The sequence below is a fragment of the Chaetura pelagica genome, unplaced genomic scaffold, assembly GCF_000747805.2.
Source record: "Chaetura pelagica isolate M959 unplaced genomic scaffold, ChaPel_1.0 scaffold69, whole genome shotgun sequence".
In the NCBI taxonomy this organism is placed as follows: Eukaryota; Metazoa; Chordata; class Aves; order Apodiformes; family Apodidae; genus Chaetura; species Chaetura pelagica.
This window is the reverse complement of record NW_009970724.1, coordinates 1,244,983-1,268,322: the sequence shown is the minus strand read 5'-3', so window position 1 is coordinate 1,268,322 and position 23,340 is coordinate 1,244,983. Positions and strand designations below refer to the sequence as shown.

The window sequence follows — 23,340 nt, the reverse complement described above, 5'->3', positions numbered from 1 at the left end:
GAGCAAGGGCTATATCCATAGTTGTAGAGTCCATTTAGACTCTCAACTATTAAGAGAGGTGCTGTCTTTGCATTCTACGTAATAAAAGGAACCAGCAGAGTAAGTACATAGGCTATGAGGAAGCTATAAAACCAATCAATAAAGAACTAACTAAAGCCAAAGTCAAATAAATGGAGCCTCTAGACATTGCTCATCTCATCACATAGCTACAATGAAACAGAATAAAATGCAGTGGTGTCTGTATCACCTCTGGGGACATAGGGGAAGGAGAAGGTGGGACAGTAAGATCCTATGGCCTAAATGCTGTTTTTTGCATATTTTTCTTTCAGGAAAAGTTCCCAATTTACTTTCAGTGCCTGCCATTTCTACAAAAGCAGCAAACAACTCTTAATGAAGAAACACTTCAGGACAATTTGCTGCCTTGACAGCTTTAAAATGAACAGTCTTTTCACAGCAACTCAAATTAATGTGTGTTCCCACTGTACAGTAGCTTTGCTCAGCTTTAAGGAAACCAGGAATTAGGCTTCAATAAAAATTCAGCCACACAAATATTCTGCTATAAAAAGAGGCACAAACATATAACTCTCCAACTTCCAGAATCACATACATGAGGCAAAGGGAAACGATATAAAAATAACTAGGTTTTTGTTTACATCTCAGATTTACAAGAGCAATTCCAGAAACTAAGTTCTTCCACAGAGGCATTGATTTAATTAGCCTGCATAACATGCTTTAGTTGTATTTGGACCTCTGACGTACACTGATAAAGAAACAAACACACAATGAATACACACAAATTCATTTCCTAAACTTTTTCTATGCCCAGGTTCAGGTAGGAATTCTTAAACTCACTTTCCTGGGTTCTTCCTTACAAGCAAATTACCATTTTTTAATATACACAAACCACGTATGTTTACAATTTCATATGTGATTGGATTGCTTGGATCATCTATTCCTGCAAACCAGCCAAAAATCAAATACAAACTGAAGCCCTGAAGGAATTTCTGGAAGTACAAACCACACAGCACAACAGTTATACTTCTGGCAAGGAGAATCACCTCTCCTTTAGAAATGAGGCTAGAAGCAACAGCAGTGCATACAAACAAGCTGTCATTCAGCAGTAACAAAAAAAATTCAGAAATAAGAAAAAAAATTAACTGCTGAAAATCTCACGTTAGCAAGTAAGCACAAAATGATCAAGCAATAGCAGAGTACTTGTCTCTTACTTTCTGGTAACTGTTAATCTCAATTTTGGATCTTACTGTTCAACTGGATGACAAAATTAGTTCCTTGGAGATGCGAACGCTGGATTCTCTTCAGGACACAAGCTGTGGCACTAAGTGGCACCTTTTTGCTTAAGGCAACAAAGAATGGGTTCTCATAGACTTTTTTCACCACTTTACTTCGATCCATATTAGTACGGACTTTGTCTGCTTGTCCTTGCTCATTTTCGATTTACGAGCCAAAACATCCCATAATTTTGGGAATAAATATTTAACTATGAGTGTAAATACAAATATATTATCCACTTCTAGAGACAACATTTAAGTTCAAGTCAGTGCCTACCTACAAGGAATGCTTCTGAGGCTCACCAGTTTTTTTCCACTGTGTAACTTCACCAAACTCTCCATACCTGTGCTCTGCCCAGCCTGCAGCAAGCAGGATCAACAATTCTGATTTAGCCAGCTTACACTTTGCAAAGATATCACCCCAGCATCTTTCCCTTGTGTACACTGCAGTTGTTCTTGACTCTCTCTCCCACCTGCAGAGCACAAAACTGGTTGTGGCCTGAGACCACTACAGTGCAGCCCACCTTCCCATGATCCTTGCTCATCTCAACCGTTTTGACGCTGAACAACTCACTCCAGCTTTCACCTCCTCACCACACAATAACTTCTCAGGCATTGGCCAATGATGAAGAACACTCACCAGCTACATGTCAGCATATCTAGAAACCTGAAGAAACAGCAGTATCCCAAGATACCTAAGACTATGGATATTTCCAGTGGTACTTGAGTTAACACTGATGGGCAATTCTCTAATTATCATTGGAGAAATAGCCAAAATCAGCAGTAGATATGCAGGCACATGTCAGGCAAAAGACTTCCAAAAGTCCTGAATGGAACCTCCACTGTGGAGACATGTTTTTATTTGAAAAATTATTAAGTCAGTGGACAGAAAAAGCAAAACCAGCCTCTAAATTATTGTGTTGCAGTCTACTGTGAGCTTTCTGTCACTCAAAGACACAAGCTCAGTACTAAACACCTTTCTCAGAGATGCACACTTGTGTCCACACACCTTTCCCATATGCACAGATTCATATCCTTGCATCCACTGCCTTCAAGCCAGTGAATCAATCAGTTACAATTTCAAAACACTTGACACGAAGGAACAGGTGAAGTGACAGACTTCTTTGCAGCAGGTTACTTAGCTGTGCTTCAGTTCTGGTGTTTGGCATTTCTGCTGTTTATGGCATTCTTGACTCACAGGTTATGTCTTTATTTATGCATATGACCTTTATGAGGTCAGAATTTAGCAGGGCAGTATCACCTTGTTTTATTCCCATAACCTGTCATTCATAAAACATTAACTCTTCACGGATAGAATTGTCATTAAAAAAGTAAAAAAGCAGATCACACACAGCAGATCAAATCAACTTGGAAAATGTTTCACAGCAGAAAAATGGCTGTCATGCTTTTAAAACATTCAGGAGAAATGAAAGCAGTTAGTCTTCAGAGGGATCACCTTCTAAAGGAAATTAATTTTCTACTGTGAAAAGTAAGCTATTTGAAGAGCTCTAAAAGATTAACTCTTGTTTGACATTTGTATTTTGGTGGAACTTGAAAGTGCTGGTTGGATTTGATCTTAAAGGTCTTTTCCAACCTAAATGATTCTGTGATTCTATATGGTCAACCAGATCACAATTCTTATCTCAGAATTTAAAAGCTGCCATCAGGTGGCCAAACTGGAAGTGGAGAGCAGCAAACAAATGCAAGGATTAAAGAAACACAAACATTGCTTTTTCTCCTTTATCCAGAGTAACACAAACCTGAGAAAGCCCAGACTACAGTACTGTTTCTGCATCAGAATCGCCTCCTGCCTACTTCTTCTTGCTCTTCCAAGACATGCCCTCAGCCCCCACAGCGCTCATTAGCTCAGGAGCTGCTCCCTGTGTCCTGCTACACCACTGCCAACCCAGCCTGGCCCCAGAAGCAGCTCGTTAGCTCAGGTGCAGCACCATGAGCTGTGCCAGATTCAGGCCAGCATTTGTAAAACCAGTTCAGGTGCATGCAAGGAAACACCTACCTACATATTTCATCGTGTACACTCAGGAGCAGTGGCTTGTTAATGCTAAAGAAAACATACTGAAGTTTTCACTGTATGGCCAGTGCTTTTGCATGAAAAACTGGAGAATGTATATTGAAAGGACATTAGGAGACAGTGGAGTGGTAAAAATAGCAGCGCATAACAACATAACACACAATAAACTGTATAAGAATACATTTAAATACTGCTGGTATCTGACATGCAGAAATGCAAGTGCTAAAACTGAAAATCTCGGTTTAAACATGATCTATAGCTCATGCTGTAAAGAGTGTTGTATCAGCTGCTTCCTGCAAGTCGTTTTAACAAGTACTATTCTGATTCTAAATGTAGGAAAGCCAACAGTTAATACCCTGTGCTCCGAGCGGCATTTTACATTTACAGAACTCACATAAACATTCCTGAGTTATGCCCCATGAGAGAAGGAAGTAATATTGCATTCATTTTAAAAAATGAAGAAAGTATGAGACAAACATTAAGTGGCCTTCTCAAGGCCACAAAGTCAAGTAGGAAAGGGTGATCTCTTTGTATATTAATTACAACACATTCTTAATGAAAACAGGTGATAGCACATCAATTCACATGTTAACTTTTACCCTTTCCAGCACCAGATCATCTGTAGAACAAGAGAACTCTTGCTCTGTAAACACAAAGGTTGCTTTTTTAAATGGTTCTCTACAACAATCAAACAGATTAACATTGCTATTTTTTTTCCAAAGACAAGAATAGATTACTGAGAAGGAAGGTCAGACAATTTTTTTGCAAACCACTTAAATCAACAGTTGTCCAGGACATGAGAATTCATGTTTTACCTCAGGCACAAGGTTATCCCTGTCACATGAAGGCCTGGAATCTATGTAACATGGTGCCATAAGCCCTTCTTTTCAGTTGATAAACACCAAGTGCATGGCAAAAAAATACCTAAGTCTCATTTTTTAGGTTGCTTCACTCATATAACAATGTAAATTAAAAAACACCCAAAATTATGCATTCTAGAGCTACACTATCATAGGGTACATCTAAAACAAACACGTGCAAGAGACTTATTCCTTAAATCTGAAATAAATACTATTTTCTCCAAGGGTAAGATGTAGAAAAACATACCAGCAAGGACTAATTTGTCTCACTGACCTATCCCCTCATTACCCAGAGGCTTTTAACTACACTGACTTAACAAAGGAATCTGAATTGTATAAATCAACGTCTCAATTAACATTTTGTTTAGGAAGAGTTAGGAAGAGAAACAGAATGTAATCATTTGCTAGCACAGTGGCTCCAGAGGTCTGGGAGCGAGTGCAAGAAGAATGGAGTTGAGTGTGGGAAGGGTCCATTATTCTTTCAATAGCGTCTGGTGCTGCAAAATATGTGCTTGCATACTTTGCTACTTGAAAAGCTTAAGTCTTTGGTAGCTCCTTGGTCTGGGAAAATGGCAGGCACCCAAATGCTAACTCAGGGATCTAGGAAGGAGATCTACCTGAAGAACATTATTTTTCAAGTGGCCCTTAGAAGTGAAAAATGGCCAAAAAGAGAAGTCTCATTCCCAAGGGATTTTATTCCTTCTGTCTGGCTGCTGTTCATCAGGTGCCATTCCCCACCACACACATCCCCAGCACATTCTAATGCAAGAATGGAGAGAGGGCCTCTCTGAAAATAATCACACTTGCTGAAAGACCTGCCCTGCATAAATATCCCTAACAACAGTACAAACAGAAATCAGCCTCCTTGCCCGATACTTTAGTTCAAATTTATGGCACTGCTGGCGATGATTCTGTTAATACTATTCTACCTGGCTAAGGCTCAAAGTCACAGAAGTGAGAATTTCAGAGGTATTTTCAGAAATGCTGTGGCTCATTTGGGAAAAAAAACCCACCCAAACCTGACAAAAATAAATACCTAGTTATAGAAATGCTGTGCCCATACATTAGTGAACAAAGCTATGTGTGTATGCATACACGTGTGAACGCATCCACCACAGAGAAAGGATGGAGAAATCAGGGACACACATGGCCTCTAAAATTATATTTAATGCTACACCTTGGGAATAATAAAACAAAGGGAAAAAAATAAAATCAAAGGGAATACCAAGAGGCAGTCTCCTGTTCTCTTGCAAATATCACCAGCTGCTGGAAGATTTATATGCAGAAAAACTAGTTGAGCTTCAACTTGAATTTCCCTTGCTTTCTTACTGGTTTGCTTCCAACCCTTGGAGTTTAATTAAAGTCCATCAGCCAAATTTTGTTTCTGTCTGAAAGCCCTAAATTATTCCATTTTTAAATCTCTCTGACTGACCTAGATTTTTCAAAATCTTGAGCTTCCACTAACCTGAATTATGAATACCACCCCTCGCATTTTTTTTTTTGTTAAAAGGTTAAAGGATTTCAAGGTGACCAGCCCAAGAAATACCAACAGCTACTGCCGGCCGATGTGCAGGTGTGCAGGTACATGTAAGCTACTTAGATTGAGTAGCTGTGCAAGATACAGCATTCTGCACTGCCAGCTCACGTATCAGGGTTTAACAGACATATCCTCTTCATTTCTAAGAGTATTTCATATATGGATTAAAAAAATCTTTAAGACAAGGGGATAAGAGGTTTTACTGTGAGTAAAAGGAATTACTATCTCCTCTTCTGTATCTGGGGAAATAGTGCAGTAAATATGATGAAGGAAGGATTCAAAGCCAGCAAAAATTAGGATTTCCCAAAGCAGAAACCTAGAGGACATGCTGCCCTTAGGAACAGAACTCTGCTATTTACACGATCTATTGGAAGAACTCCCGAGGAGCATGTCTTAGCAAGAGAAAGGAAAGTTTACTGTGCTCTTCATTTCCTGTGTAATTCCAGAAACTGCCAGCACAATGCTGTTTGGGGAGAACCACACAACGTCTATTCAAGAGGGAATTCATCATTGTATTCTGAATTAATGGAAATATTTTGAAAGATATACATTTGCTGCTAGTAAAGGAGAATGCGAACCCAGTAAGGATTGTGGGCGCACATACACCTTCAACCAGCTAATTGTATATTCTGACTCTTCCCATTATAACTTTCACAATATTCTTAGCAGCGCTAAACATCACAGCAAATCACTCAGGTTAGAGTTCACAGTAGCCACAAAGTAAATGTAATAAATCAGCACTAAAAACATAATGTAATAAATCAGCAACTACAGTCCAGTTCATACCAAGTGTAGCTAATTTTAATGGAGAGGCTATCACTTTTATGTATCCCTGCAAGTTAGCAATTTGGGATCTCAATGACCAGGATGAAGGAAAGGCTCTTCGAAGTCCAGGTTTCTTACAGTAGACTAGGATTAATGGTCCCTTGCAAAAATCCCAAGAGTATTTCCCTCCAGCCCACTGCACAAATCGTCTGCTAAGCATGGTGATTTGAAGGATTTTGGGGAAAAAAAAACAACAAAAAAAACAGCTACGTAGCACAGTAAGGGAATCACAACCTCTGGCTGGACTCAGGAGCCAGGACCTCAGCCCCAAGCAGAATCAGACCTTTTAACTGAAGAGGAACAGTCACATGCCTCATTTCACCCTTACTTTGCTTTAAGCTAGGCTTCTTCCTCCCCCCCTTATTCCACATTGGCTGATAAATTCCCCAACGGCGGGTGTTAACTAACTCTGCATTCCAGTCTGCTCTGCGTCATGGAGTTCCACATCCCGCTGATGAGGAACACATGGCGGACATGTGGGACGGGAGAGCCTGACAGTGCTCGCACAAGCAGGGATAACTCCTCTGACCTCTGGCTTTTTTTCCTCTGTACCATCCCAAACACACAATAAGGTGTCTGTGCCCCTCTGTCACATACTGGTCATTCTGGGATCACTGGGCACAAGCTGAAACCCCAAGATTTCAACAGGCAGATGTACTGAATACACACTACGGCTGAAAACATATGCTGAAAGCAAATAAGGGATCATCCTGTGTCCTGCCCCTAACCAGACATATTTTCATCATACAGGTTAGATCTGGATCAATTGGGGTAAATACATCACAAAAACAACTGGTGAAAGCTACGTTTCCCATCAACTAGCTCACAGCATTGCTACAAAATACACAGTGGCAACTGTATTAAAATATTAAGACATCTTTCTAAAATGAACAGAACATTTGTCATCTTTTCAAGACCTTAGCCTAGCTTAGAGCAACAATGAGATTCAACTTCAGTGCTGTCCAACCTGATGACTCATCCAGAGCACTGCATTTACCAAATGACATGGACTCAGGGATGTCCAAGCAACACAGTCAGCTCTTCCTCCTTTGAAACCTCCAAAAAGTAAAACTGAATCACGGGCTAACTGCTGGTCTGAGACCACAGCAGACAGACAAATGACTAATGACAATCTGAGCAACATACATTTACTGATGACTAGAAATCAACTGTTGAGCCTCACACTCTCTGCTTTTAGTCTTACGCGCACTGCACTCCTGGCAAGAATCTTGCAGTAAAATTAAATCCGTTGCCAATAAGTCTTTCTCTAGCTATATTCAATAGAAGTTCTTGCAAATATTCCAAATTCTAAGATTCATAAACTCTTACCTGTGCAAGCTTTCAAGACATGGCACGATCTTTCTTTTATAAATAGGATCTGGATATTTTGTACATTCCTTTCAAACCCCCCGTCCCCCAATGAATGGTAAAATAATGTGGCAGCAGCAAAACACAATAAAATCCCGTGGAAGTAACAGTATTCAAATTAGTAAGAAGTTATGTTCTTTAAAATATAAAGTCATCATCTCATAAACTGCTTTGATAGTATGTTCACGTTTATTGTGCAACCATAACATATAAAAGCACTAAATTAAAATGTTTGCCTTATATTTGGCTGCATTTGTTTTAGAAATAATAAATAATTTTAAAAATACTCAGTTTCTGAAGTTGAAGGCTACACTCATCCCCAACAGATTTAGAGAAAAACAAAGCAAGTTGAGAGAAGTTGAAATGCATAATAAAAAGGGGGAACTTTCTGAGAAAATTCTTGTATTAGTTTCAGCAGCTACTCTCGGTGAACTGAAACTTCTAAACCAGCAAGCAAGACTCCAAGAGCATCTTGAGAACTTCTCCTCCCAACTCATGGCTCAAATAACAATTCACAGGCCAATATCTTTTTCTGAAACGTTCAGCAAAATCCTCTTTTGTAAAGAAATATGATTAAAGCTAGACCAACATTTAAAAAGTCTGGTTATAGTCTGAGAAGTTAGTGTGTAAAAATCACACCCTCTTATTCAATAGACTTGTTCCCCTGTTTTGATTCAAAGTCAGATCCACTTGCTTTACAGACTAAAATAACTTTTTACAACTTTCTAAATTCCTACTAGTACTGTGAAACCAATTCAGTTCTGGGAAGGGGAACCAGATTCCTTTCTGGCTTGTGCATCTGCAAAAGGATTATTACCTAAATCAACACATACAAATTCTATTTTTTTGATGGAGGAGCCAGAAAGAACCTGACTTATCTTCCGGATGCTAGCCAGAAAAATGTATTTTGATTTATGAACAGAGCAGAACTGGACTAACAGGAAATATATGAAGATCTATGCACCATTCTCTAAAAGGTGTATTTAAGAAAAAAAAAAGAAAAATTCAATGTATTTCCATAGAATTCCTCAAAATATCACTTGAATTCAAAGGAAACTTAGTAATAAGAGTTTGCTTATAGTGAAAACTACTGACTTCTCCAACACAGGAATGATTTTTTTTAGGAATGCCACCAAAGTTCTCATCCTGAGAGTTCTCATCTCAAAGCTGTCTCAATCCTGCAGACAGCTAAGCCCAGCAAAGAATTTCTGCTCCTGAGCTGCTCCTCAAGGTTTCCCTACTAAGCTGGGTAATTGAATCCCTCTCTTCCCTACCAGTGGTACTGCTTGTGGGGATGACTCCCTAATGCACAAGGTAAAAACTACCAAGTTATCAAAGTCCTGCTGTTTAATCTATTAAAAGTAATGCAACTCATTTTGACACATGACTGATGAAATACTTGATCAGATTCAGCTAGGGGCAAGCTGGAGCTGGTGCCTGCCTTCACCAGCACAGCTGGATCTGGCAGAGGACATTTGGCGATGGCGGCCCCTTTCACCAGCACAGCTAGATCTGAAAGAGGACATCTGCCCATGATCTAGTTTAGGATGCTTTACACAGTGGAGCATCTGCCTACACCTCTGTCATTCTCAGTCTTTCTCATGAAAGTTGACGTAAAAAAAACAGAACAGAAAAACCACCACAGGAGTGGCAGAACGTTTCAGAGATGCCAGTTTCCCAAGGAGGGAGGGCAGTTTCAGAGAACAGAAAAACTAAGGAAGTGGCAGTGTGTTTATATATGATACACTTATTTAAAACAAATTATAAGCAGAAAAAAAAGGCAATATCCCAAGGCAACAGAAAGAAATCAAGTGTATCAAAGCTATTCCTAAATTCCCATTACCTACCCACTTGGCAACGACAACTTTTAAAATTATGCTACACCATTCATTTTTACTCTTGTGATGCAAGGGGAAAAGGAAGAAAAACCTCCCCCATCTTACCCCCCTCTTTTTATTAAAATATCTTAAACAGATCTGTATTGTTACTTCAAGGTTACTAATGTTAGTACTGTATATATTTATAGATGAGGTATTCCTTTCTGTCTGAAGCACATGAGGTAATAAGTAGCTGGAATTGTCATGGTGATTTATTAACATATTCTCTAGGAGAAGCCCTGCACCTGCGTCTGTGCAGACAGAACACCCACGAAGGCTGAACTCACCCTTACACAGCCCACAAGATCTTAAAAGGAAATACTCCAAATTTAGACCTGCTCCAACAGGTGTCTTTTACTGTCTCACTTTGCATGACCATAAATATCAGAGGTGGAGCAAAAAGCTCCCCATCCATTGTAATCATGCTTTGAAAACAAATACCTTTGCCCCCTCCAAAAGCAAAGGCAGCAGCTATGGAATTCTCATCATTTCCTCACTCCTTCATCCTGCCAAGACCCAAGTCAGAGAGATGTCACGGGCAAAACCAGGCTCCAGGGATGAGCACATAACTTTATTTTTTTTCTCTTCAAAGGGCCCTAAGCTGGCTCCAAAATTTCCCCAAACTGCATTTCTTTCATTCTAGTATCTCATCTTGCAGCTATTTCCCAAAGTGAATGACATGCACAGGCTGTTCGTGGCTTTTTATAAGCTCTCATTACCCAAACAGGGAACCATTTCCTTGAAAATGCTTTCCCCAGCAGCATTAGTGTCTCTAGGCACCACCAATAAATTTGTCTCCTGGCCCATCCTGATGCACACCAAAATGTGCCTGGATGGATGTATCTGATACTGTTTTGCACTTGTTTACTGGAGGGAGGATGCTACCTGTGGGACTTGTCATCAGGGTGATTAATAGCACAGGAGAAAAAAAAAAAAAAGGACAATTTTAACAGCTGAAGGGAAAGCTTTGCCAGATTTACTCTGGCAAGCGAAGGAGCTTTCTGCAGTGTAACAAGGAGAGGCATTCTCCAAACCAAAATGGCTGTCCACAACTCACAAAACCCCAATACAAATCAACACAGCAGATCTGGAAAAGAAGTCCTAACCAAACTGAGAAAGAGACTTAGAGGTTACACTGCAAACTTAGAAATCCTATACAAATGTTTCATTCCATAACACTTTCATTATTACAGAATGTCTGAATCAAGAGCAAATAAATATTTAATACTCTATAGGTACTCAGGAGAACGTGTATTTTCCTTTGTCTCTCCCCACCAGCTGCTCTTTTATGGCAGGAAAGTGAAGAGTGTGAAATCCAATGATAGCAAGAAGGCAAAGGTCAGGAAAAAGATTTTTCTTCAAGGATTTAAATTAGCGTTCTACAGCTTTGGATGTTTTGTCAACACAACTTCCCTCCTGTGAGGAGAGGAAGCCAAAGGTCCTTTGAACCATTTCTGTATGGGATCTAGATTTTTTAGCAGTAACAAGAGTTTGTAGCTTTAAAGAAAAGCTCATCTTCCCTTTTTCTATTCCTTTCACCTCTCCCTCCCTTCACTCACTTCTTCCACTCCCTTCCTAAAAAGGGAGTAGAAAAAAGAAAATAGAAAAAGAAAAGGATCCGAAGAGCAAAACAAGCACTGAAGGAGTTCCAGAGTTCATGTAACAAGACCACCACAGCCCTTCAAAGGGGCCATTAAAAGCAAAACAAACAAAAGCAACACCCTCAAGATGTCTATTGTATTTTACAGAGGAATAAATGAGTGTACTGGAAATTCTCCCATCTTGCTACAAAGTCTGTTATTTCATCAAAACAAAGTCCAGAGATCAAGAAACAGCCAACATGGTAGCTGAAAGTCAGTCACTGCAACTGATCCATGAAGAAAAACGAGATTGGGCTTGCTCTTTTTTTTTTTTTTTTAACTCTCTTGCTTTACTATGATGTATTTAAAAAAAAACACTTCAAAGATCATTTTAAGCGTTGCTTTTGTTTCTCACACGAGAAAGTCAGGGCTTGAGCAGGTCTAGACAACACGGTGGTTAAAACATCATTAGCTGCCAACACTTTTGTCTTCCTAAAGCTCCCACAGTTGTTGCTACCCTGGAATTGCCTCATTTGAAAATATTTGATGATTTCCATATACTATTTTGCTTCCCTGAGAGCTTCTCCAAGATGGCAGCTGTGAAACAGACACAGGCATCCATAGGAGGCAGTTTCAGATGAGAGAGGCTCACCCAAGTGGACATTGGCACAATGTTCCTGCCTTATGCTTCCAAGTATCTTTTTCGTAACTCCCCCCATGCCCCCTCTTTTTAACACTTGGCAGATTTCCTCTTTGTGCTTTTAGACTATCCTGTCACCTGTGGACTTGACTTGGAGGGTGGCTAACACTTTACATTAGCTTTATAGCTGTGCATATGGAAACGTAAGAAAGACAGGGAGACACAGGTTTTTATCCTATCTATATATCACTGACACTGTATTTACCAAGTCCCAGTTACGCTCAAGAAGATCTGCTGAAGGCAATGTAACTGAACAGGTGTTCCTGAGGGGACAGTTTGGCCTGCAAGATAAAGCCTGATTAATTTAGTTATAGGGCAACAGGAATGAAAATCCTCTGGTTAGACAAACCTGTAAAATCAGAGGTCAACTAAGATCACACATGTTACAGCCATTTCTAAGTCATTACAGCCGCTAGTGCTACAAGAAAGCCATAAAGACAAGCCCATCACTAACTGGAGATAGTATATCCCTCTCTAGCTCAAAATAGAGCTATTAGTCTTCGTCTTCACAAAACCACAGAACACAGCAGTGCTCAATTACCCTACGCTATGCAGATCAGCCGCTCTTTATGTACAGAAGGCTTGTGTGCAGCTTGGTCCCTAACTACATCCAAGAAAAACCCAGTGGGAACACAGTGGGACAGACTTCTTCTATCACAGCAGTTAAGAGAGCTCACTCTTGACAACTGTCCTTGTAGAGCAATCATTAAATTTGGGCAGAAGAGTCATCTTTCCATAGGCATACAGCACCTCCCTTGCATCAGGATGTTCAGAGAAGGATTACACCTCGCTGTGTCCACAGCACACGCCAGAGGCATTTTCACAGAAGAATTATCTGAGGGCAGACTGCAGATGTCCGCATCCTTGACTTAAAAGTTCCACATGGATGAATTTCCCAGCTCAGATGGCTGACCCACAGGTGTCTAATCTCACAGAGGTGAAGTTCTGACTGTCAGCTTGGGACAAACTACAAAGCCTGGCCTCTCAAGGAGCCAGCAGAGGTTTCCTCAGAATGTGTCAGACAATGCATATCCGAGAAAAATAAAATTACTGCACAGAAGAGCATAAGGAGCACAAGCCATCCTGCCTTCTTCTACTAATTGATACAACTTACGCTGTGCAGAGAGCTCAGCCAGTCTGGTGTATTTAATAAATTCATCCAAGTTGTCAGTGCAGTTTAATTATGGATATAACATCAGATCTCTATTGATCTTTTTAGGCCTGGAAATACAGCTGAGGTTTTGCATCTTATATGCAGAAGAGTGTAATGAAATCCTGAAAGCCCCTCTCAAATGCTCTGTAAATCCATTTGGGCCTCAGCTAACAAGACTAACATTTCATTTAGGGATACAGGTCTACCACTTTTTTTTTTTTTTTCCCCTCACTCCTTCTCTTCCCCTGAAATTTTTCACAATAGAGGTATCAGACAAGCCTATCAGCTGGTTGTAATGATGTGATGAATAATAAAATACTGCTCCTGCTATTGCAAAAGCTGCTTTTCCTCTTCCCTTCTCATCCTACCTTGTCTTTAACCATCACTCCTAGCCCACAGTTACTTCCCCCATTACAAGTTCCAGTTCTATTACAAGGACCCATAGGCTTACTTCTGAAGGATGGATCTTTTAATGACAAGTTCTTCATCCAAGTCAGCTTCATTAGCCATGAAGAGCAATCTTTTTCCTGTGTCATCCACTCCAATGAAGTCACGCTGCTCCACTGAAGTAGAAAATCAAACACAATCATTATATAACCTGTCTTAATGGAGGCTGGAAAGACAAATGGGACCACCAACCACCCCCAAGATATGAAATAATAGGTTTCAGACTAACCAAGCAAATCAATGAATTAGCAAAATTTATCCAAAATGTTTATTAACTTGTTCTCAGTCTGGGTATCTGATATATATCTTGACATTCAAAACACTGGCCCTGCAAGCTTTTTACATCCTTTTTATGAAGATGCCAACTACAAGTCATGACATGTAACACTCCATCTTGAGCTGTGTTTTCCCTCTCTCTCCCTCTCTTTTTTTTTTTTTTTTAATTAAAAAACCAAACTGCTACCTGAATTTACACAACAAACTCAAGGCAAGCAGAGGGTTCTTCAAAATCCAGCGGCTTCTTTCTCATTCCAAATCACTCCACATTAGAATTTGGTGGTCAGGAGATTATTTTTTTATCAATTAAGACACAACTACTTTCCAACTGATTCCCTATTTCAGATAAATACTGAGAGCAATAAAAAACCTAAATCACATACACAAACACACATAAAAGCATAAATTCTAAGACTCCTACAATAGGTGTTTGTGGGTGGGTTAACTTGGTTTAAGTATCTATTTATAAGACTGCCAACCAAGAGAATACCTAATAGTTACACATATTGTTGTTGCAATGCTCATCTTCAGCAATCAGCATCAACTCCGCATCAAGAATGCCTTTGGTCTACTGAAATATCAATAAATTTAACTTTTGCACAGTTTTCCACAACATCTGAATACATTGGTGGCAGCTTATTGTAACTTGCACTTTGTAGTACAAGACATCACTCTGGTGGCACCATACATTGACCTTTAGAGGAACACAGGCTGCACAAGAATGCCTCAGTACAGTTCTAACAAAAACCTCCTTCCTCCTACTACACACTATTATTTTGGGCCAAACAGGCAAATACTCAATCTCCTAAATTCTGAGCCTTTAACCACACTGGAGTAACAGTATACTCTGTAAGTAGTTAATTGTCTAAGATCTTTACTCAGCCAAACCATTTTTAAATCCTACTTTCCCCAGTTCAGTCCCATCTTTTATTTTCCTTTTACCTGTTCCTTCAGTGTTACCACAGCAATAACCACTATCAAAATACAGTCACATCTACACAGCTGTTGGAAGTTCTCCTACTGGCAGCCTTTGATCCAAGTGATTAAGCATACCCTCTTCAGAAATCCCCCTATCCCTTCTCAGAAATTAATCATACAGCAAACAAGTACAAAAATAGGCCTGAACATGTAACGCTATGACAAATTATGTACAGCTAGGATAAAGCTGACTTGCTGTAAAAATTAAAAAATAACTCTTGATAGCACTGCCAACCCTTGTACTATGATTAGTTTGAGAGTAGGGGCTAACCAAGCATCACCAGTGCCACCTAACTGGGGTCTTCTGACAGGCTAGAAACACAACAGTGACCGGTTTTCCTCCTTCAAGGTACCAACACTGCTCTCAAAGTTCAGGTCGTGGTTGCCCATCTCCTGACTGTTCCTACAGAAACATAACACCCTTCACTGGTATTGCAAAGTTCTACGCAATCAGGAAATGGGAAAACAAAAAAAACTTGATGAAAACAGGGCCAGGTACACGACTGATACCAAACCAGTTACTCTTACTTGTGTAGACTGGTAAGAAATAGAGAGCAAAGCCATATGACAGTGCAGTATTTTTTATTTGTAGCAGATGCCAGGCAGGTTAGGTTTTTTTTTTGCTGGTAATAAGTAGCATTATGGTAATAAGTACCATTACTTTCATAATTTGGAAAAGACAGAAGTTATTACTAAAATCAATTACCCAGAGACACAAGAGTGCTGTTTCAAATTACACTGGCATTACTCAGTGAGGAAAAAAATAAATGAAAGAACAAACACATAACTACGAAATCCCTGCAAGGAAAGTATAGGAAAAATGTTAAAACTGCAGTGATGGTAACTAAAAAGAATTTAAAGTATAAAAATGGAACACAGGATGTGTTTTACCTTCTCATGAAGATACATAAGGATTTTACACAATTTATTGCAAGCTACTGCAATGTATTAATTGCCTTACAAATCAGAACCCCATCAATTTTGAGGGCTAAAGAAATCATGATATCACATGAGAATGGAAGACAAGCACTTCAGTCAAAAATATTTTTCAGTCAGATGTTCTAAAATGCTTTTTAATCAAACATTAACTAATAGACACTTGGGAAAAAGACACCTTTAAGATTTGGTATTCCCACCCTTTCAATTAAAGGCAGAGAATTCACACGATGCAGCCTGCAAGACCACCAAGAGGTCTTCTGGCAGACACAGGGAATACCAGTGATGACATGCCTGCTGCTTTCAAGACAAGAAAAACAAGCAGGAAAAAAGTCACCATCCCCATTTTTTTGCCTTTCTTTATACACAGAAAGGTTTGGAAATTCTTTTCCACTCAATCCCTTGCAGGTCATCTTTAAGCATATGGCTCCATTCTGGGGGTCTGAATTCCTGACACTTTCTGTTTATTTGGGTTACTAGCATTCACTAACACACTGTGGGGCTTTGGTGGGTTTTTTTGTTAGTTAGTTTTTGCTTGTTGGGAGTTTTTGTTTGTTGGCTTGTTGTTTTTTTTAATTAATAGGAGCCATGGCAATTAAAAAAAAAAAATCAATGAGATTATTATTGTCAATGTATGATCCTCTAAATGTAAAAGCCAATTAACTTCACCCTGGAACTTGCAGCTGAGTTATGTCAAGCATGTCAGGAAACCAGTAGTATGAATTTACAGGTGCTTAACATTGCATTTCATGCTAATTTAAAAACTGTTCCTTATATCAAAATTATTTAATGTTCAATAACATACTGAAAGCAAAGACTTTTTATTGGATTCCATGGCATGCAAAATAAGCCTTGTTGTTAAAAAAAAAAACTAATGCATTTGTAGGAACAGTGAAACAATAAATAAAGCTGCAACTATAACCACTGCCTTGTCAGGACTTATGATCCATTTCCTAATACTATCACTTGAACAGTACAGTGCAAGTATATAGAAACATGTACGTGTAGTTATTTAGAGAAGGAGCTAATAGTGCCTCATACTATGAAAGGTTCTTGACACATTCCATGTTAATATCTTGTCCTCAGCTGCTTATAATTTTAACTGTTTGGGTTTAAATTTTCAATGGCAGGTGCCCACCTGTAGAGGAACAGTTGGAAACCTTCAGTGAAAAAGTTCAGGTACTTCTAAAGGCTAAAGAAAAAAAACAAAGGTATTTACAGAATAACAGAATCACTTAGGTTGAAAAAGACCTACAAGATCAGCTAGTCCAACCATTAACCTACTTCACCAAGTCCAGCACTAAGCCATATCCCCAAGTGCCACATCTAGACCACTTTTAAACAGATCCAGAGATGGTGACTCAACCACCTCCCTAGGCAGCCTGTTCCAATGTCTAACAATTTAGCCTAAGCTTAAACAGAAGCTCTGGTATTCCAGTTGTTCAGAACAGCAATGTTCAGTAACCACTACTGACTTTTATGTATCAGGAATGTACTTTTTGCCATCTGACTCCACTACACATCTTAGAAAAACTGCATTTTCAGGTGCTTTTTAAAGATTTCCACATCTGCTGCAAAAATTTCTGCATATTTTATTCTTAAGGAAAGGTGGTTTCAATTCCTCAGCTCCTAGAACCAATCACATAGCAGGTGACATCTAAGGTCTTCTGTACCATCAAGTGATACAAGCAATGCACACAAGCCATGAGGCTCCACAACTATGCCATGATGACTGCTCCAGGAAAAATACCTTGATCTGTGGTGGTTTTGCAATCCATTTTTCACAAGGAAATCAAACTTGTAAGCTCACAAGAGTGAGGGGAAAGTAAAGCATAAAAATGAAGACCCTGCAAGATGGACTCGAAGGGAGTGAAAGTAGTCTCTGAAAACTAGTGGAAATTGGGACTGTCTGTGAAAGAACACTGGGCAGGAATTGGAAGAGAAGAAAAAAGGTGACTAGACAGATAAATTAAGACATGAGAGTCTAGTGCCCCCTAAAATGTACTGTGCTCCTCTTCAGAGCCCAGAGAAGAATGCAAAATGCCTCAGTCTTAGCATTGCTTTTAGCAAATGACTGAAAAACGTCTGGTAGGGTACATGTCTCATCCAAGGCAGCTCACAGAAAACAGCTTACTAGAGCTATCCGTGACAGTTCAAATAGAGTAGCTTTAAGTGAGAGACCTTAGCATCCAGCTCCCCAGGAAACACTGTGGGTGTCAGTGTCAAAACACTTCCACAGGATGGAATTTTAATGTTTTCAAGTTTGGTCTTTTGCAGATCTGAGAAATTAGACATACATTTTAACTAGTCATGTACGAAGAGTAATGCTATGAAGTCAAGCACACAGACACTGAAAGAAAAGCAAATTAAGAATGCATGTGCAACCTGATGTGTTTACATTTTTGCAGAGTCTTCAGATGATCTTGTTTATCCTCACAAACCTCCTCACCCCCACCCTGCATGCTCAGAGTTTACAGACTGGGCAGCTCGGTGATGTTTAACCATAGCCCCCTTAATTTACAACTCCTGAATGCTCAGCTCTGTGGCTGTAGTAGAGCTCTTGACAAATGTTTTCTGTGCCATTATCACTTAGATTGGCTTTTCAAAAACAGGAGGGTTCAGAGCTGTTTGGGAGTCCAAGTCCTAAATGCCTTCTTTCACAGCCCAACTATCCTTACACTTTGCTTCAGAAAATCTTTTCATGCAGAATTTAAGCAGATTTCTTCTAAAAACACATTTCCTCCACTTTCAGACATACACATAGTCCAACTTCTGGCTTGCATTTCACACCTTTCTCAAACAGTTTGAAAGCTTTGCTTTCTTATTTGTATTACTGTAATGCCTCTCAGCTTTAATCATGGACCAGGACCACTAAGCTGGCAATAATCAAGCCTCAGCAATTTAACAGATTATTATTAAAAAGAAAATGAAAAGTATGGTATAAGAACAACTGTATTTAGAGCTTTTAGCATATAAGTAAAATGGGGATAATAGCCCTGCCCTGCCTTACAGCAGTCTTGTGAGAATAAATGCATTAAAGATTAAAAGCCACTAAGATATTATGGAAAGAGGGACAAGATAAGCATCTAACCAAGTCCTTGAAATCAGTGGGAGTTTTGCCTAGCAAAAGGCTCCTGGATGTGATTGCATTAGAGATCATATAATGAGAGAGGAGAATGTTCACAAGTATTTGTTACCCATCTAACACTGGTCCCTACAGTCAGTGGTAAAATTCCCAGCTATCATCTGGCTGATGCTTAATGCTCTTGAAAAACCTAACGGTTTTAATGTTCAGATGTAACAAAAATTTAGGGTCGGATCCAAAACTCACTGAAGTCACCTGGAGCTTTTCCCTTAACTCTTGTGAGCTTTGGAACAGAGCCTGCAAGATTACACGAGTCTAATACTTAATTCTGAGCTGGAAAAAAGAAGTCCCACCCCCACCAGGCAAACTGAGGAAAAATAGGGTATCTGTACCTTTTAAATTTTTTTCTCTCTGGAATTGAAAACTAAACATATCATACATACCAGTGGTTTCTTTATAATTTTTTGAGAAATAAATATATGTATTCCTGTCTACATACCTGGCTTTTTTTTCCCTTTCTGTCCTGGTACCACTTCTGTGGGTTCGTGAGTTTTCTTCATCAACATGGAGAGAGTAGCATCATGTGTCCGAAAGAGATCCACAACTTTATATAAATCAACGTCTGTGATCAGATCGCAGCTCAACACCAAGACATCAGTCTGTCAAAGAAGAAAAAAAACAAACCCAAACCCTTCAGAGATATAATTGACCACATATGGATTAGCAATTGAAGACTCATCAGCAAATACACCTCTTTTTTATTTTTTATTTAAAAAAAAACAATGCAGTGTCTGCCAGACTCTGCCAAAAAGTCATTAGTTTCTACCAGTTCAATTTTCTTAAGTCCTGCTGTAACCAAATTAGTTTTTTGCTTAATGTTTATCCAGCTCTGCACCACAAAGATTATGTGACCACCTAAACTGCCATCATCCACTTCTATGGGAAAGAACCAAGACACAGAACTCGTGGCTTTCAAGACTGCCATGAAATTCTACAGTATTTACAACAGCCACATTTAGTTGCATAATGAGGTAGAAAAGAAACCTTTCTGAATAAATATTTTTTAGCTGACTTTGCATCTGGCTACAAACCACTGGAAAAGATATTTAAACTATGTTATTTTATTGGGGAGGGAAAAAAAACCAAAGACTATCTAGGATGTGATTTACTCAGTAATTGCACAGTGATGGTGGGCTCAGTTTAGAAATACATTTTTTAAAACCAGCAATACCCCACATATATATATATTTATTTTTTTAAAATAAGGAGGAAGTTGGGTCCTATTTAATAACAGCCTTGTATTTAATTTTGATCTCCTAGGATTCTGAAGAGTCTTATAAAGCATTTTAGAGAGCCGCTGCAAATATCACAGAAACATTGTCACATATTGAGTGAGATGCAGCAGCTTCATTAACCACACACACTATCAATATACGTAGTCTAAGAACTCTTACCCAGGAACAATTTTTTGTATTTCAGTTTGGTTGTGGAATACACTGCCAAAAAATCTACTAGTTCAGCAATTATCTTCATTTAAACTAATCCTAACATAATATTTGCACAGCATGGCCTACCAAAGAGTAGCAAGTTTCCACTTTATTTTTTGTTAATGATCAACCTTCTAAACGTGTCTCAAGAAGATAGTGTTTCTTTCTAGACATCGACCATTTTCACTTTCTGTGCTACCATTTACTATGGCAAGCCTTCCTGCAAAGGCCTCCTAACTTTGTCTTTTAAAAAGACGTTCTCTAGTAAGAAGGGAATTAGAAAATACTTGGCAAAATCTGACTCAATTAACTCATGGTAATTCTGCTTTGACTTTTGAAAATTATCTTGGTTCAAAGTTAACTAGTTCAGCATTGGCCTTTTATTACAGTAAGGTTTGCTTTATAGACTTTACTACTAGGAGAAGCCACACTGTAGGTGAGATTAACTGAGGTCTGGGATTTACATTATTTGACAGGTTCTCCTACAAATGCCAGGCAGTTTCATGTGTTTACCAATATGTCACTGGAATTCATCCTGTCACAAACTGTTAGAGCTGCTGATTTGGCATGCTGTGCAAAAGGTCAAGCTCTTCAGTTTTCATTTGATTTCCCCCCACTTTACCAAAAAAAACCCACAACTGGCTGCTTTACAGGAAGAAACAATGTGCAGGTTGAGAATTTCACATATTCAAAACTTGACTTGCATCTCCCCTTTTTAATATATTTTCCAAATGTGTATTTTATATTATGGTTTCACCCACGAGAAGTGCTTTAATTATCACTTCTCTAAAACAAACAACATGCACGTATTGGAAAAAAAGCAACAACCCAAACCACTAAAGCAAGCTGCCTAGTACTCTGGAGAAACTCTACTCCAACATTCCAGTGTGTACAAAGAAAGAAAGAAAGAAAAAAAAAATCAACTTGGTATGAAAGTAAATCTCCTGCTTCATAACTGTAAATAGTGAAGAAACACATACTAAATATTCCAACAAATCCTGCAAAGTTTTCAGATATTCTGTTTTTACAAGAGCACAAATGAGTTGAACTATTTGCAGAAGAGGCCAAAAGGTATCCAAGACTCAGATAAACAGACCTGTACTTTTCAAACTCAGTTTGCAGAAGGAAGAGATCTCTGGCTTCAGATCTAAATGTGTTCAATCCAGTAGTGAAAATAAGGAATAATAATAAAGAGAGGCAGACACACCAATGGATTTATCCCAAGGAACAAGTATCTGGACTTGTAAAACAAACTTTGTAATTATTTCATATTTTACTAAATGCTTTAATCTGCCTCTATAGCAAAAACCCAACAAGCGTTTCATAGTTGTGAACAGGCTCCTGGGTTTTTTCTCCTCACTATAGGACAAGCTTTTTGCAAAAACTGAATGCAAGACCCCTGAGGAGCATACGGGAACAGAACCACCAAATGTCTGGTTGCCATCTGTTCTACCCATTTACTCTCCCAATATGTAAATAAACGTCAGTGAGCACAGGGACCAGTGAAACACACAGTTGCTCTGTAAAGCCCACATTTCTGCCTCTCCTCCTGATGAGCAGAGCAGTGGCCTCAGAAGCACGCTGAGAATACACCATGAAAGGCTCTTTTGGGACTTGACAGCCTCCCCTTTGAAACACCACCCCCCTCATAAATAAAGCCCTCACTGTCTAATGGATGCACTTTTTTCCTAGTGTACAACTCTTGAACGAATAAACTAATGGCTGAATGAAAAAATAAACTATCCTAACACTCTAGCAGAAGTGTGTGTTTTTCTTTACGTTTTTTGGGTGGGTGTAGAATAAAGAAAATAAATGGTAGAACTCGTGGGCTTTTTACATATATACATGCCAAAGAAATACAGCACCTTTCCCAATGAGCTACCAATACAAAGAAGAGTACGTACTTCCTACATGCACGCATGTGCTAACAAGGGGTATGTGAACATACTTGACTTCATGAATTATGCAAACACCTAAGTACACACACATCTCTTAATGAAATACATGTAACAATGATTACATCAATCCCAAACTATTACACAAACACATGATAAGAATCAACATGAATTGATTAAAAAAACCCAGCAAGCACACATCCCTAGCAGAACCACTGCAAAGCAAGAAAAATGCATGCACAAATGCACCCTCAACAGTCATTACAACCACAGAAAGGATGAGGCTCAAGGAAGACCATCTAATGGATGGAACATGAAACAAATGCTTGGAATTTCTGGTATTTTCCTACTCTGCCAAATTTGGTATGTGCCATTTTGTTTACTACTTTTAAGACACAGAGTAGCCCTTGTCACAGACCAGGGCTCTGCCACAGAAACTGCTGCACGGACCAGGTGAAAATACCACGAATCATAATAAAAGTGAACAGCAAATTATTTCAAGTTGGGGAACAAAAGGAAAAACTGCAGTGCTACTCAGGTATAGGGACAGCAGCCCCACCTTGCTGGCTGCACAGCTCAGTTTTTTTTGTGAGAATCACAAGAGCTACAGAAAAAACAATGAGAATGTGACACCCCTTGGAAGAGTCACTTGGCCCTCATTAATTCCCTTTAACCTCAGATTTGCAATTTACACACTCAAGTTGAGAATTTAGACTTGGCTGCTGATCATTTGAGAAAAACGAGGTCCTGAAGAGATCATTCCACCTCTGAGCTTGAGTTTCAAGGAGATGTTTCTCTGTGCCTTCTGACCATAGGTGGAGCCCTGTCCAGTCACGCCAAGTGCAGCCTGCACATCTCCACTCTCCCTTTCTAACCCTGGCTCACAGGTCTTCACCATCAAACATTACCAAACTGTTATATGCCTAGATATTACGTGATAACTTACATAGCCAGTCTGGAAAAATACAACAGTGTAACATAAAACATAAAGAGATTTATAGAAAATGGGGGGGGG

The 23,340-nt window shown here is 39.2% G+C and overlaps 1 protein-coding gene across 2 annotated transcripts in view; it reads right to left on the bottom strand.

The window, feature by feature from the left end:
• Positions 1 to 23,340, bottom strand: part of EIF2B3 (eukaryotic translation initiation factor 2B, subunit 3 gamma, 58kDa) — a 104,207-nt gene that overhangs the window by 62,209 nt on the left and 18,658 nt on the right. For both annotated transcript variants that reach the window (XM_010006558.1, XM_010006559.1), the window contains exons 3-4: positions 19,443 to 19,602; positions 13,673 to 13,784 (exon numbers count right to left, since the gene is read on the bottom strand). In XM_010006558.1, the coding sequence (XP_010004860.1) occupies positions 13,673 to 13,784; positions 19,443 to 19,602 (272 nt within the window). The remainder of the gene's footprint in view (positions 1 to 13,672; positions 13,785 to 19,442; positions 19,603 to 23,340) is intronic.